Here is a 16,538-nt window from a genome sequence, read left to right as displayed (position 1 = left end):
AAGGCAACCTATACAGCTATATGGTAGTAAAATTTCTACATTTCACTTAAAGTAGTAAAAAATTGATTCTAAGTGAAATATAAAAAGTTAAGTATGTACACTGTAATTCCTAGAGTAAGCACCAGAATATTTATATAAAGATATATATCAAAAACCCAATAGATAAACTAAGACAGAAAACCAAAAAAATTTCAAATAACTCAAAAGCAGGTAGCAAGGGGATATTCTGTCCATACCAGTATTCCCTGGATCCTCAGAACTTGTATCAACATTGGTATAGTGCTCTAACTTATTCATCAATTGTGTTTCAATCTGATGAAGACTATGGTCTTTAATAGCGTTTTCTACATCTTCAGTGAATTTAATCTGCTCTGCCAAGCATAATATCTATTGAATAAAAAAAATTATAAAAAGGGAAATTTACTTACAAATATTTTATGAACTTAAGGAAACATACCTTTTCCCAAATTCTCAATTGCATACTGGATCTCTAAACCCACATGTGTTAGTAGTGAGCAACTCAAGGACTAAGAGAACACCACAGTAGCAGGAGAAGCATTGTGGACACACTTCCTGGTCTACCTTTCAGACTCTTCTCATACTACTCTCCTACAGGTCTACTCTCCGGTCCTAGAACCCACCAAGCTCATTGTGGGCTCAGGGCCTTTGTACTTTCTTCCCCTGGCTCTGTTCATAAATGGCTTCTTTTCAACCATTAGGATGAAAAGAAATGAAAGTATAATATATTCTATCTAATAAGGCACTCTCCCAACATTCCAAAATGGTCTCTCAGTACACTAGTGAAGTCTACAATTCCAAATTCCAGGTTTCTCTTAAATTAAGATGTGTCCTAATTTTTCAATCTAATATATAAAACAGAAACTAGTTATAGATCAAGACTGATGACTTTATATAAAGCATGTAATAGTAATATAGTTTAAGAGGCTTTCTGTAATAGCACCAACATAGCTGGGTGACTAATAAAGTAAATTATAAATGTAAATGCCTGCTTTGAAAACTTATATCAAAACAGTTTAACACAGTTCTGAGATGAACCAGGAAAGCCAATAACCTCTTTAAAGACATGACCCATCATCATATAAAAGCACCAAACCAGTTCCTACTGAATAGATTATTTCTGATATACACTCTTCAGCATCCAGATGAATATTAAATGTCTCTATTCATCACAGATTAAATCAATCAGCTATCTATTAATATATATGCATTTTATAATTTATCCTAGCAGGCTAAGCTGCTATGCTCTACTGTCTTGCTCTAACTTTAAAACGTTCTACAAATGTCCTATTTAAGTTATTTTATGGGAGAGTAAGCCAATTAGTAGCTCTTTCGGGGGCAGTCATTTATTTTATACTTTGTGGTAAGAAACTCTCCAGCATCTTTGATCAGATACATGGTAAAGCATTTTAGCAAATCCACATCCGCTTTTTGAGAAAATTTTGTTCTGTATACAAACTCTCATAGGCTACTATCAAACAGAGGTGGAGTGGCTCCCACCTGGAAAAAACCACAAGTCAGTCTCTTTAATTTTCACATGAAAATGCTCACTTTGCCACCTTCAAACCTAAAACTCAGATACGTGGATTTCCTTTCAGTCAAAAATATTGAATTTCTGTATTGCAGATGCACATCAAGAATGTCTTCCTTACAGAAACGCTAATCAAGGGCAGTCGTGGCTCATTCCCAAGCCACAGTAGCATTATGGCCCCTGGGAAGGCACTCACATTCCTAACAGGCACCGGGGGCTCTGCGAACCTTCTCCAAGTTAACCTGCAGAATGTCTTGGAGCACAGATTTTGTTAGGCCCCTTAAATGGGCATAAAGGCAAAGGCAGGACTGGGAGCAAAGCCTGTCAGACCACTTCACCATGCTGCCTCCTTCCCACCGCAGGAAGGGTCTTCTCTCTAGTATTCCAGGTCCTTCCAAAAATACCTTTAGAGAACTGAATCAACAGCCTATAATCACCTTCACCAGCATCACGTGATCCGTTACACTACTCAATCCCCTTATATAAATGCTCTGGAGATAAACCCCTCTTAGCATTAAATGTTAACAGAACTAGAATTCTTCATTTTTCTAGATAATGAACTATTCTCATTTTTAATAGCTCACATCTCTATTTGACAGCTCAAGAGCTCAGCAGTACACTGTAGGCTCAAATCCAGCAGCTTTCTTTAGACTATATCCCCAGGTATATTTCCTCACACAACTGTCACCTCCCAAGCCCAAAGTAATTCTTGCTTTTATGGTTTTTTATACTGTGTCTTTTAATCTAAGTCAACTTAAGTCCTACATAGAAGTAGAAAGAATATCAGTAATTATTTTCAGAGGTAATAAAGCAGCTTAACTCTAACTTTACAATGAGACTGATTATTGAGAGATAGTAACTATTTTTCTCTAAGAACTTAAGATTTTTAAAACATATTTTCAATATTTTAAAAGATGTAAACTACATGAATGATAAAATGGTTAATCACCAAGCTTTCTATTTAAGTTCTCATACTTTAGGAGAACCAACATTAAATACTTGTCCTAATATATACTAAATTTGTCTTATCTGAAATGCAAATACATAACTTTGGAAGCCATTGGGTAGAATCTGTGAGGAATCACAGAACATCTCAATGCCTAGTCCCTAAGACATACCTGTAAGGTTAATCCCACACAGCAATAAAACAAATCCTGAACAAGAAGTTTAACACAAGTCTCAGTGCTATACTTTGATAAAGCTTGGATTACCTTTAATAAGCTACATATCTAGGATGAGCTGCTTATTAACACAGGCCTGCAGCAATCGTTATAAGCCCCCATGTGCCTCGTTCTGAGCTTCCCTGCCAATATGCCAGTTCAGTGCTGGCACTGTATTTCAGACCAGGCTAAAACCCTGCAAAGCTCCTGCCAGTTCCAACCTCTTGGATGGTTCCATGGGAGGTAGATGCAGTGTTGCTAAAGATGCTGTGTCTCTCAATCAATGGCGGGCTAGTCACCTGGAACCAGAAATTATTACCTGCCTAGTTCCCCCTCCCCTTCCCATTCACCACTAGGTTGGGTGGCCTAGATCTCAGCGTGTCTTCTGCTGAAATCATCTAAGGTATAGCAAACTGATGGAGCTAGAAGAGAACTTCACCATTTGCTATTCAACCCCCACATTTTATAACCGAGGAAAGTGAGACCGAAGTTAAGCAATTTGTCCATGTTAACTGTTAGACCAAGAGAAAACCAAGATGCTAGCTAAGCCTTCTGCTCTCTAGGTCAGGGAAATTTCCATGACACTACACCTACCTACATTCCATATATAAATGCACTTACCTGTGAGGGGAACAGAGAAGGGTCAATTGTACCTTGAGAACTTCGTCCAGTAGTAACACATTCCTTCAACAAATGTTTCAAAGTTTCCTTCATTTCCAAGGCTAAATCATTTAACCAAGTCTGAAAATAAAATGAGGAAATAATATACATAATCTAGTAACTGACCTTATTCTTTTATTTCAGAGAGGGGCATTATAATTTCTTAATAATTTCTACAATCCCCAAATCTGTTATACAGCACATAATTATTTTACTAATAAATGATTTATGTAATTTGAAGAAAACAACTTTTTTCACCTTTTGGGATAACAGGTGTGAAAGCTCACAAATTTGTGGCTCGCAATCACTGTCATCACTGTATCTATACAAACCAATATAATAAGAACATTTAAAAAGTAACCCATTCATTTTTTTCATTAGGCCAAATAACAAACAAGAGAGGTGGGTCAATAAAACAGAGTTGAAGTGGCTCGCTAGGCTCCCCGGCTCATCCTATCTCTGTTGGTTTCATATTCAGAAAGCTGCAACCATAAGGAGGACTGCTTCCTCAGGTTGAACTATATTTGGCAGATTAGGCAGTCTCTTCAAAACAAAACTAATTTTTATTCAAAAGCAAAACACATCCTCACATTCATTTGATTATAATTAAAATAATGAAAGTTAGAGTTAAAAAAATGATTGTTGATAAAAAATAACAATGAATATTTATGAATCACTACTTAACGACATTAAAAGAATTCATTATTTGCAATAAAGTGTAAGGGCAAAACCTACAATCTCATATAGTTTTTCACCATGACTTATTTTAAATTAACTTTAATTCTAGCCTTTTGTCCGTCATTTCCACTTGCCCAGCTCAAAAGCCACTGACGCTAAAGAGTGAGAATCTGCCCCTCAGGAGGTAAGAGCAACACCTCCTCGGCTCTGGAATCACCACGAGAGCTTCCAGAGTCCCAGTTTTGCCTCTGCTGGCAAAGCTGCTCTAGCCCAGCTGTGAATACTTGAGCTCTTTCTCCCTCTGGTCATCTGCTCCCAACAAAACTAAGAGAAAGGAAAAACACTCCTACCACAAAAGGTCCTCACCAAACATAGGAGCTACTCAGAAAATCACTAAGCTTCCAATCACCTAATTTATGTACCCAGCACCTGTGATGGTTAGACTACAGCCCGGCCAGGTAATGGCACCCAGTTGTTGGTCAAGAAAGCCCTGGGCTAGCTGTAAAACAAGGGCTATTCATGGACTTCAGTCATCAGTGAGCTACCCAAATTCCTGCCCTATGGAATTTGGACTTGTACATCCCCACAGTCACATGAGACAGTTTTATAAAATCTCATACTATTCAGACATCTTCTGTCAGTTCTGTTTCCCTAGAGAATCTTACTAATACAACATCCAATAAAATGTGGAGGCCTACCCAGGACCAGGCGTTTTGCTAGGCCTCATGGATGTACACCTGATAAGGCATGGCCCCGACTTTTAGCAGGAGGATAATTTTGTAACCTGAAAACTACAATGCAAAGTGATACAACCTACTGTTCACTGATTTTACCTGTATATCTGTATTAGGTCTTTGATAAGTTCACTTACAGTTCTGAAAAACCAATTAATCAATAGCTTTCCTAGTGTTAAGCACTAGTGTCAAGCTTATTTGTTCACCTAATCTTACATAACTCCTATTTTAAAAAGATAACTAAGACTTACTGAGTATTTATGTCCCAAGCACTATGCAGTATAAAGCCAGTTATCTCATTTACTTTTGAAAGGAAATTCTTTGTAACAGATAATAAGATTCCATTTTATAGATAAGAAACTGACACTTATTAGCTACTGAATCATGGAGCTAACAGTAAAATCCAAGTCTATTTTACTCCAAAGCAAGGCTCTTTTCATTACTACATGCTGGCCTCCAAAGAAAAAGAAAAATCTATATTTATCAAAACACTCTAAATATAACAAAAGAAATCATTTTTTAAGACAGATGAGTTTCTTAAAGGTCCAAATTAACCAACTTTATCCTATAAATTGACTAAAGTATTTCTGACACAAAGTTCATATAATTTGTTTATACTTAAAAAAGAATTACTTACCTCCACATTATTTGATAGAAGAACTTTATTTTTAAAATGCACAACTTCTCCCTCTAAAGATTTCATTGCAATTATATGTTTTGATTCCTCATCAAAGCATACACTGTTAATACCTATAATATAAAAGCAACAATTTTAAATGCATCAGAATTAAAGATATAATTATTAGGCATGATATATGTATATCACATAATATATAATGTATAACATATATTATATTTTATAATGTAATAAAATTATAATGTATTCCACATAACATATCTAGTAGTATCTGTACTATTGAGGAAAAATGATGCACATTCTTATCACTAATATAAAATATTTCTTAAAAAGAACTAAGTATACATGATGTGATTCACTGATAGTTGCACTGTTTTTTAACATATTTGCATGTAATTTATTCATTCATTCACTCGCACCATTTTCCAGAAAGAATTTCAGATAATTTAACCAACAAATCAGTACCAATCAATAAGAACTATCCTAATTTTCATGCATTGCTGGTAGGAGTGTGAAATGTTACAAGCTCTTTGGAAAAAGATTTGGCAGTTCCTTATAAGTTAAATATACACTTACTATATGGCCAAGAAAACCCACAACTAGGCATTTACCCAAGAGAAACACAAACACAAAAGATACGAATCCACAAAAAGATTTGAATGACTATTAACAGATTTATTCATAAGAATGAAAAAATAGAAACAATCCAAATGTCCATCAACAGATGAATGATTAAACAATTGTGGCATTTTAAACAACAGAACACTTATTCAGCAATAGAAAGGAATGAAATGCAGTTGCAGGTATCTCAAAAATATTACACTGAGTGAAAGAAGCCAGGCAAACATGAGTGCAAAAGAATACACACTACAATTCCATTTATTTGAAATTCTGGAAAAAGTAAAAACTAATTCAGAGTAACAGAAATCAGATCACTGGTTGAGTGGAACAGGTAGGGCTGAGGTGGAGAGGAACAGGTAGGGCTGGGGAAGAAATGTCTGCCAAGAGGCATAAGGGATCTTTCTGAGGTGACGGAAATGTTCTAAATCTTAAGTGGTGATTACACAGTTCTATATATTTGTCAAAACTCATCAAAATATATATTTAAAATGTGAGCATTTTATTGTATGTCAATTATATGTCAATAAAGTTTATTTTTAAAATAGCAAGAACCGTCCTAGGTGAGGTAATAAGAGTGAACATTACAGATAATATTTACATATAAAACCAAAAGACAAAAGGAGAAAGATAAAACAAAATTCAAACATCTTTATAGCATATAAAAACTTGAACATATTACCTAATTCTGATATTCAGAAAAACCCTGTAAACTATTAATATTATTTCCAATTTAAAGAAGGAAACTAAGTTTCAGAGAAGTAAATTAATAACCAACTAGTATATAGCACAGACGGGGCTTGAATGAAAGCTTTCTGAGTCTAAGACTTCTTTCTGTTACATCCCATAGCCCAAATCATAGTTTCAGATATAAGCAAGCACCCTACAGCTTCAAATATATGGGGGTTGCTAACTTTTCTGTAAAGGACCAGTGAGTAAATATTTAGGTTTTACAGGCCATACGGTCTCTGTTGCAACTACTCAACTCTGTGCTTGTGGAATGAAAGCAGCTATGGACAAGATGAAAACAAATGGGCATGGACATGTTCCAAAAAATCTTTATTGAAAAAAAACAGGCAGTAAGCAAAATTTGACCCATTGGCTATAATTTGCTGATCTCTGATTATAAGTAAGGATGATTTTTTTAAAATTTTCTTCTTAAAGTTAATGTGAAAAATATATCTCTTCTCTAAGCAAATAAAATATTTTGAGAAAATCATTGTGATTATTTTTGTAACCAATCTATACCATTTGCCATAAATAAATACTTTAGAGTAAATCAACAGCATCACTGAGGCATACATGCTAACTGCTCTACACTTTTCCCTAGGTAATCTCACCTATTCCTATAGCTTGATTATTATTCGTACACAGACAACTCCCAACTCTATGTTCCCAGCCCAGTTCTCTTTGCTGACAATTGCTTATTGTGTATCAACATCTAGATGTCTTTCTGAAGACCTTAAACTAAGTATGTCTAAAAATAAAGGGGCCATGTTCTCCTTAATGGCCAGGCCTCTGCCCCAAAACTGAGTTAAATACCCGAATAGATGCAGCTATAGCACCACATACTCATGTCCACCAGAGGAATCATTAAACAATATTTTATTTGGCAACTTTTCTCCCCCAATAATCTGTAAATTCCTTGAGGACAGGACATACATTTTATTCAATAGTATACTGCAAGCTTAACATTGTGCCTGATATATTTGTGCTCAATAACTATCTGTTGAGTAAATGTGGAATCCTACCAGCAAATAGCTTCTTAAGATGAGACTGAATCACTGATGGGTTAGTAGACTGGCCCAGTATTTCCAACAAGTCATCATCACCAATAAAATAAAATCTTGGGAATGCTGAGCGTTTTTCCTAATAAAAAGAAAAGGAATAACCATCTCTTTTCAAATATTTAGGACATTAAACACTTTACAATTTATTATAGAATGATTAAAAAAAAACTTGCCTCCAAAAATTCGTTTAGTGATTTCTGACATCTTTGAAGCTGATCAAGTATAGTTAGTAGAGAATTCCTGATCCCAGCATGAGTAGTTAACGTTGTTACTCTATTGTCTTTCTTGATGTCAGTCATTATTGATCTGCAAATGAAAAGCAAAATTATTTTCACTTCTATTATAAAGAGAGATTGAGACACCTATGGTTTTGGCCTGCTTAAACCAAACTACTTGAAATAACACCATTTTAATAGCAATACATCATTATGCTTCTAATAATGCTAAAATTTACTATTATTCCATTACCATTTCAACTTATTACTCCATTCATTCTCTGAACAAATATTTATTAAGCCCTACCTCATAGAGCAAAAGGGCCAGAGACAGAAAGACATTCAATAAATAATTTTCCCATAAAATGCTTACATAAAATTATGATAAATGCTAAGAAGGAAACATACAAGGTATGGTTACCTGGTTAATAAGGCAACCTCTAACCTAGGACTTCTTTGAGGAAGTAATTTAAGCTGAGATACAACAGATGAGTAAAAGGAAAAAATAAGTGAGTAGGAGGGAAACAGTTCCTTGCAAAGATCCTGGAAAGAAGCAAGGTACAGGTCTGAGAATCTACAGGCTGGAGTCACTAAAGCAAAAAGGAGAGCAGGACAGGAAAAGACGAGAGAGACAGGCAAGAAGGAAATGGTGCAGAGCCCTGTAGGCAACTTAAGTAGTTCCATCTTTATCCTTAGAGCAATGGGAAACCATATTAAAGTTTTACTAAGAGGAGTAAAAGAGAGAGGTGGAAGCTGCATTTTTAAAAGCTCACTCTGGTTATTGTGTGACAAACTTATTAGAGAAGGCAAGAGCAAGTTATTACCAGGAAGTTACTGCAGTGGTCAATGTGAGTTTTAAAGTACCTTGGTATAGAACAGGAGAGGAGATGTAAAAAATTTTTGGTTCAAGATATACTAAGTAAGTCAGAATTTAAAAAAAGGTAACTTAATGGATTTGGAAGTAGAGGGAGGAATTTCAAAGACATTCATTATGTTTCTTTCAGAAACATACTGGTATCATTTATCAAGACAGGAATCCATAAAAAGAAAAGAATTGGAGGAAGAGGACTGGGGCATAAGCTCATGAATTCAGTTTTGACATGTTGATTGGGGATCGTTAATAGAAGAGAAATAGGGGCTGGCTATATAGGATTAGGAGACCTCAGCAAATAGAAGAGAATTGGTGCTGGGAGTGTTTGAGATCACGGAAAAACAGAACACAGCGTGAGAAAAAAGCCTATGGCTAATGCCTGCAGAAGGTCAGGTTTGGAGAGGGCTGAGGCTTGGAGAGGGCTGAGGACTAGGCAGGAGGGGAAGGGACCCCAGAGACAGGCAGTTCCCAGAAACCAAGGGAAGAGACTTTCCAAAAAAGAAGATGGCTCAAACCCTGCTGAATACCAATCAGAAATAAAGGAAAAGAATGAATAAAAAACGCCCACCAAATTTACAACAGGAGATGGGAAGCAGACGTAGCTCAACTGATAGAGCGTCTGCCTACCATATGGAAGGCCCAGGGTTCGATCCCCAGGACCTCCCGACCCATGTGGTGAGCTGGCCCATGCACAGTGCTGTGGCGCGCAAGGAGTGCCATGCCACTCAGAGGGGTCCCCTCGTAGGGGAGTCACACGCACAAGGAGTGCACCCCGCAAGGAGAGCTGCCCCACGTGAAAAAAAGTGCAGCCTGCCCAGAAGTGGCGCCACACACACAGACAGCTGACACAGCAAGATGATGCAACAAAAAATAGTTTCCCAGTGCCACCGGATAATGTAAGCGGATGCAGAAGAACACACAGCAAATGGACACAGAGAGCAGACAATGAGGGGGAAGGAGAGAGAAATGAATTTTTTAAATAAATAAATAAATCTTTTAAAAAAGAATTTACAACAGGAGAGTAAATGATGACTTTAGGAAGTAGATTTATTAGGTAGACTAGTAAAGGCAGAAACCAGGACAAAATGGTTTCAGAAATAAATGGTCGAAGGAGAGAAAATATATTCTCAAAAGGATCTAGTGAAGAAAAAGGGTGAATACAAAGAATATACCAGTAATGTCAGAGTATTTAGCTGTATTAAGAACTCACAGTATAAATTTAAAATTTCCATCTGGTACCTATGTCCAATATAGTTGTACTGACCTAAAATCTTCATCAACTCTGTTGAAGCGTGTCTGTTCTTTTGGCAATGCTCCACGGCCAAAAATGGGTTCCAAATACACCCACTTTCTTTGAATATGGTTTAAATTCTGCAGGTATTCGTCTAACTCTGCAAGTTTTCTTTCCCAAATAGACACTTTATCTTCAAATCCTTTATAATAAGGAGAATCCTTTAAGGACTGAAGAAGGCATCTATTATCTCCAACCTGATTTACTATATCTTTCCAGTCTTTAATCAGCTTGATAGTTCGACTTTGGCTGTCTTCATAATCAGTCAGGGTAAACACTGCTCCAACTCCCCAAAGATCAAGTTCACGTAAAGCTTCTCTGATTGTAACTTCACCTTGTGCCCGACTATTTAAATCCTATTTAACACAAAATATACATATTTATTATTCAACAGAAGTTATCACATAAACAAATTATAAGAATATGTTTTATAAGAAAATACATTTTTCTGCTTTTACCATAAAGCAAAAGATAAAAATTATGCAGATTTTTTACAGATAAGGAGAATTAAAGGCTAATATATCAAGGGATATCAGATACTAAGGATCAGATTCACATTGTCAAAGGACATACAAAGTTCCACCTTATACTTTTTACTTCTATAGAAGAAAATTAGAAAATTAAAACATCTACCACAAAACACAAAACTAGTCTAGCTGATTTAAAGTGTTGGAGACCTTTTTGGAGGGGAAACCTTAGATATTTTGTTCTAAGTTCTGATACAGCTAAAGTAATAACCAATCAGCTAGAGTTATCTTCTACAGCATTCATGTTTTATACAACTTCTCATGATTACCTAAACATGTTCCAAGATTACTGACAAACATAAAGGTTTACATTTTAGATAAGAAATGAAACAATTCGACCTCAAGAGTCCATAAGTTTTTACACTAATGACCAAAAAACACAACGTAGTTTTCATGATTTTGAAAGCATTTTTAGTAAAATGTTTTGTATTTGTTTCCTTTTTAAGTTGATTCCCCTTTAAAAGGAAGGACATTTTTAAGTTTCATATTTGTTCCCACTCTCAAAAATGGGTTTATATTGCTATTTCTGAATCTCCATATACAGCACTCGACAGATTCGGGTGCACTCCTATTGAGTAGGAATAAAGGAACACTGTCACCATTCTAAATAGAGGAAAAACTCTAACCTGCCGCTTTATTTAAATAACAAAATAAAAAGCAAAATTGTCCATTAACATAGGTCATGTTTATAAGAGTCTTACTTTAAGATCTGAAGCTTTGGCTACAATTGTATCAGCTACTCTGAGGAGATCTCCAAACAGCAATTTCTCTAGACTAGTCCCCCTAGGAAGGCCAAGTAGGCGAAAAAGGTCAAGCCAGTGATCTGGAGAAAGGTGCTCCCCTCTGACGTATTTCAAGACAGGAATTGCAATCTGTTAAAAAAAAGAAGAAGAAAAGACATATACACACATATACATATATTTGAAAATGTAAATTATTATTTACTTTATGACTACTAGCTATCAAAACTTTAATATTTTCATTATGTTACTTAAAAGCCTTAAAATCACACTCTTAAACAGTTTCCCAAAACTTTTTATTAAACATTGCTATGGATACATGCAAATTTCCCCTTGAAAGTTCCATATATGCTAAAACATGATGTAAAATATTTCTATTTTTATTATGCTAAGATATTCCAGGACCCATGTTGCACTAGAATTTATAAACACCCTGACTTATATCTTTAGTCATAAATTTCTTAATTGGAACTTATCTTTCAATTTGGTAGCAGAAATATCAATAGTTTCTACAGTTTATACTACCTATGTTTCCCACGTAACAGAAAAATGCAATTGAAAAACACATAAACTAAAATTACAGCTCAGTAGCTATATAATAAAAAGATAGAGTTAGAAGCTCCAAATATTTTTTTAATTTTCAGAATAAGTAAAACAATTTTACTTTATATTTGTCAACTTCTGCCTGCAATTTCACTGTCATTACTGAATGTTCTTCAATCTTCCTTAATCGGTCATGCCAATTCATCAAAAATTCCTCAAATAGATAAGTTTTAGTCCTGTAAAATATCAGAAATATGTCTTAAAATTCACATTCCAAAATTTACTGCCAAACTATAAGAATCTAAATATTGTTGTTGAATCAAACCGAAAAGTAATCCAGTCTTCATTGGCCATTTCCTGAAATTCTTGCTGAAACTCTTCATAAAGGGCCCAAATTTGTGCACAGCTCTCAATGTCTTTAGAAATACTATATGCCAGAGAGAAGTTGGGCTCTTCTAGTCCAAAATGATGACAATCATCACTAAAATACAAAAATAAAAATTTTACTAGATTAAAAAAAAATTTAGTGTTAAATGTCAGTAAATTAACTACATTCCCTGAATGTGGATATTTAATAGTACGGGACTATGGCTACTTTATATGAGAATTTTAACTATGTAAGTATGTGCTCTATTAAATTTATTAATATGTACTTTTCCCAAAAAAGTCTAAATGGAATAGATAATATATATATATAGGTATATTTGGTATTATAGGTGTGTGTATATATATATATTACCTATATTATATATAATATATAAGTATTCAGGATTGTATAAATCATGTATTAATCTAGAAGTTTTCTTAGTTGAAAAGGCTCGCTTCTAGAATATATCCTTTATCTACTAGATATATTTTTAAAAGTATGATACTAAAACCTCCACTCACCTAAGAAAACAATTATTTTTGTGGGCACATTTGCCTAAAAAGACAAAACTAAAACAAATATTCAAATTTAATATCTTGATGATAAGATAGACAACCCATTTTTTTCTTTGAAGTCTCCTTTTCATTGCTTATTTTGCTAGGTTCTTTTTTTCTCATAGGCTCTTGAAAACAATTTTTCCACAAATTTTATATATTCCATTTTTAAATAGGTTAATATCATAGAAAGTAAGTATTCCAACTTCTGAATTTAACGTTTTAGTAAATTTATTTTTCTACTCTATTTCTAGGCCTAACAAGTAATTTGCTTTTTCTTAATATTTTATACAACCCAACCACAACTCCCAAGAAAGCAGGAGAGCAAACACTGACTAATAACTTGTATTTTTAAAACAGTATTACAATAACAGATATAAGAAAATTACTAGCTTGATACATAAAACTTTTTTTTTTCAAAATAAGCTTTATCAGTACTAAAGAAAAAACATACACCAGCTTTTTTCTAATGACTTCAAGGTCATCAAATTCAATTTTTTTCTCTTTTATTGACTTTGCACTTTTATCCAGAGTATTCTGCTGGCCAGTTTCAATAACATCATCACCAGGTTTCAGTTGATCCCAACGAGCTCTAAATTTTTCCAGTTCTTGATAGTAGATCTGAAGACGTGATTTCACATTTCCTTTCATCACTTCAATCTACAAGCCAATACAGTTTAAATAATTCAGTGCAGAATAAATTGCTTTATTTTCACATTTCATTTCCAAGATTTTCTAGCTAAGTGAAAAAATATCAAGGCCAAGTGTCCAATGGATTGTTTTTATTTTTATTTTAGATTTCAAGTGCAATAAAATAATCCAGACAAAATTAGATCACAAATTTACACTAACAAGAGATAACCTTCAAACATCATTAAAAATCATTCATGTGATTAACAACACCCACCACAAAGGTGGTAAGATTTTTTTTTAAAAGTTTGCTCAATGACTTCTAGTTGTTCTAGTTGAATACAGAGCTGCTTAACTAAGAACATAACTGCTTAACATTTCCCAGTCTCCACGCAGCTAGGGGACCATAGGACAAAGTACTGGCCAAAAGAATGTGCGTGTAATAAATGTGTGCAACTTCCAGGTTTTGCCAAAAAAGGCACTGTGGCTTCCTTCTGCACCCTTTTCTGCCTCCCTATAGAGAGCAAGTGAATGCTGTAGTGACCCATCTTGGAAAATACCCTAAGGCTGGTCAAGAAACAAGCCTGAAGGAGCATGCGCCCCTGGCCCCTGACGAAGTCACAGGGCACAGGCACAGTATCAGTTTACAGTCTAACTTGAAGAGAAACTTGTTTAAACTATTATTTTGGATCACCATTAAAATAGCCAGGCCAGTACCCTAATTAAATTAGTAATTAAAGAAAGAGCTTCCCTTTCAGAAATCAACTTAACCTGTACCCAATAGGTACAATAAATTTATTGAAAGGAAAGATTAAAAATAATGTTTACAACTCAAAGGGACTATATTCTTCTTGGTATGGTAGGAAGTGAAGAAAAACCACGTGAAGCAATTATCAAGTATCAGTTTTATAAAGCATTTTACCAAAGTATGTCAATTTCATTAGCAATATATAATTCTTATAAATCTGAGCTATAATGAAATAAAGATAATCAAGAAATCTTAAGTGAGGAAAAAGTGAGTTTCCATTTTAACAAAACCACCAGAAGGTTCTTACCTGATCTTTAATCATAAGTTGGTGACTTTCCATCATCAACTCAAACTTATCCCACTTAGCTTTCAGATTACTAATCGCTTCTAAACCTCCGCCTGCCACAGTTCGTAAAAGTCTGTTTTTATCTTCAGCTTCTTGAAATAAAGGCAAAATCTAAAGTTTAAAAAAAATGTGAAAAAGATCGGATCTCTTAAGATTCCTTTTTAATTTTTCTTTCATGATGTGCATTATTAAAATCAAGATTTCAGTTTGTAAACGATTTGTTAAATTCCTAGCTACAACATTTTTAATGTTCACTTCTTATATACAAACTCAACTAAGATACTCTAAAATCAGAGGTTAAAAGGGATTCTTTTTAAGTGGTAAAATGAAGTTATGAGTGAAACCTTGACCCCATGAAGACCCACTTCAGGTGTTCAACATAGAGTTCCCAGGGAAAGGAGAGGACTCCGCCACGTGGTGAGAAGCAGGAGACACCGAGAAACACTAAGGGTTGCAGGAGCCAGCCCAGAAAGCTCGTGACCTGGAAGGAGCAGCCTTCCAGCCTGAGATGTGGTGTGCAGAAACCGAGAATCTCACCCAGTACACAGAGAGGCCCGGGTGCCGCCTGGGGAAGACAGTGACAGAAAAGTCCTCAAGGTGGCAGAACTCTCCTGGGAGGACTGCAGGAGTCCAGAATGAAGCCCTTGGTTCAGAGAGCTCATCTGTCAGCACTGCAAGGGAAAGCTGGCTGGCAGGTATTTGCTGAGCACCTGCTGTGTGCTAGTCCCTGTGAAGAAGATGGACACTGTCCCTGTCTGGACAGCACCTACAATGCCATGGGCGAGATGGGCATTGAACAACTAAGCAGACAAATGACAGGACACTTGAATGAGCTTGTTCTGGCCGCCCAGCATTTTGCTACTGTGGATGAAAGCTAAGGAAAAAACAGTGTCGAGTACTCACCATTTTAAAGAGAGCCTCCCCAACACCCTCAAAAAAAAAACGAGGCCATGCATCTCAGGGTTAATGAACAGTGGCTCCTTGGCTCCCGGCTCTCTCAGCAGCCAACAGGGGGGAGGACTCTCAAGTTGCTGGAGGCCTGGGCTACTGCATGCCCTTTTCACCCCCTTTGTGGAGCAAGGAGACCCCAGCAGGAGAGGCTCTGGGGGGACTGTCACGACTAAAGGATGGGAATGGGCTGTGACAGCAGGCAGGGTACTATCACCTGCTCAGGTAACTGTGCAGGGGCAGATACTGCTCAGGGCTCTGGAAGAACCCACCAAAAGGCCCTTTGGCTGCCTGCCCTGCAAAGGGTGATCAGTGACCAGTCAGGGATGGCCGAAGAAGTGGCAAGGGTCAATGGAAGACCCTAACAGTAGGCAGGTGAAGAAGATGATGGCTAGAAAATATATTTATTAAAGTTTCTTCATTTGAGCAGTTCCAAAAATTTTTTTTAAAACTAATTGAGCTGGTTCTCTATTAATCTAATTTTAGAAGTTCACTCCTTGCACTTAGTTCAGAAAGGATATTAACCAGACCTTCTCAGTTTTGCCTACAGGACTATGATAACGTCTCAAAGCAAAACCAGAAGGAAGGGTGTTAGGAGCACCTTACGACCCAGTAGATCTGGAATTTTTCTCAGAGACAAAAAGCTTCATGTCCTTGAGTGGATGGCTGAGAAAGGAGCAAAAAGGCCTTGCACCTGCACAGCAATATCTAAACTGTGGTTTACAGCCACTCAAACAAGGGCAAGGTGAACGTGCTTGAGACAAGGCAGGACTGACAAAGGGCACGTAGCCTCCTCTCTAGACCCGGAGAAGATCTAATGTCATCACTTGTTTTTTACTTCTTTTTCTTCTCCCTACCCTTCTGCTTTACCTATAAAAACTCTAGCTTCCATTTGCACTTCAAACTGGTTTGGGGAAGATTCCCCCCGTTCC

At 35.9% G+C, this 16,538-nt stretch overlaps 1 protein-coding gene across 1 annotated transcript in view; it reads right to left on the bottom strand.

Moving 5' to 3' along the window:
• The window catches only part of DYNC2H1 (dynein cytoplasmic 2 heavy chain 1), a 339,886-nt gene that overhangs the window by 283,892 nt on the left and 39,456 nt on the right, over window positions 1-16,538 (bottom strand). The window contains exons 21-31 of the mRNA XM_058289227.2: window positions 14,620-14,769; window positions 13,389-13,594; window positions 12,339-12,494; window positions 12,135-12,249; window positions 11,432-11,602; window positions 10,177-10,559; window positions 8,000-8,132; window positions 7,788-7,905; window positions 5,419-5,531; window positions 3,331-3,450; window positions 237-387 (exon numbers count right to left, since the gene is read on the bottom strand). Of these exons, the coding sequence (XP_058145210.1) occupies window positions 237-387; window positions 3,331-3,450; window positions 5,419-5,531; window positions 7,788-7,905; window positions 8,000-8,132; window positions 10,177-10,559; window positions 11,432-11,602; window positions 12,135-12,249; window positions 12,339-12,494; window positions 13,389-13,594; window positions 14,620-14,769 (1,816 nt within the window). The remainder of the gene's footprint in view (window positions 1-236; window positions 388-3,330; window positions 3,451-5,418; window positions 5,532-7,787; window positions 7,906-7,999; window positions 8,133-10,176; window positions 10,560-11,431; window positions 11,603-12,134; window positions 12,250-12,338; window positions 12,495-13,388; window positions 13,595-14,619; window positions 14,770-16,538) is intronic.

The sequence above is a fragment of the Dasypus novemcinctus genome, chromosome 27 (genome assembly GCF_030445035.2).
Source record: "Dasypus novemcinctus isolate mDasNov1 chromosome 27, mDasNov1.1.hap2, whole genome shotgun sequence".
NCBI classification, from domain to species: domain Eukaryota; kingdom Metazoa; phylum Chordata; class Mammalia; order Cingulata; family Dasypodidae; genus Dasypus; species Dasypus novemcinctus.
This window is presented reverse-complemented; position numbering and strand designations above follow the sequence as displayed.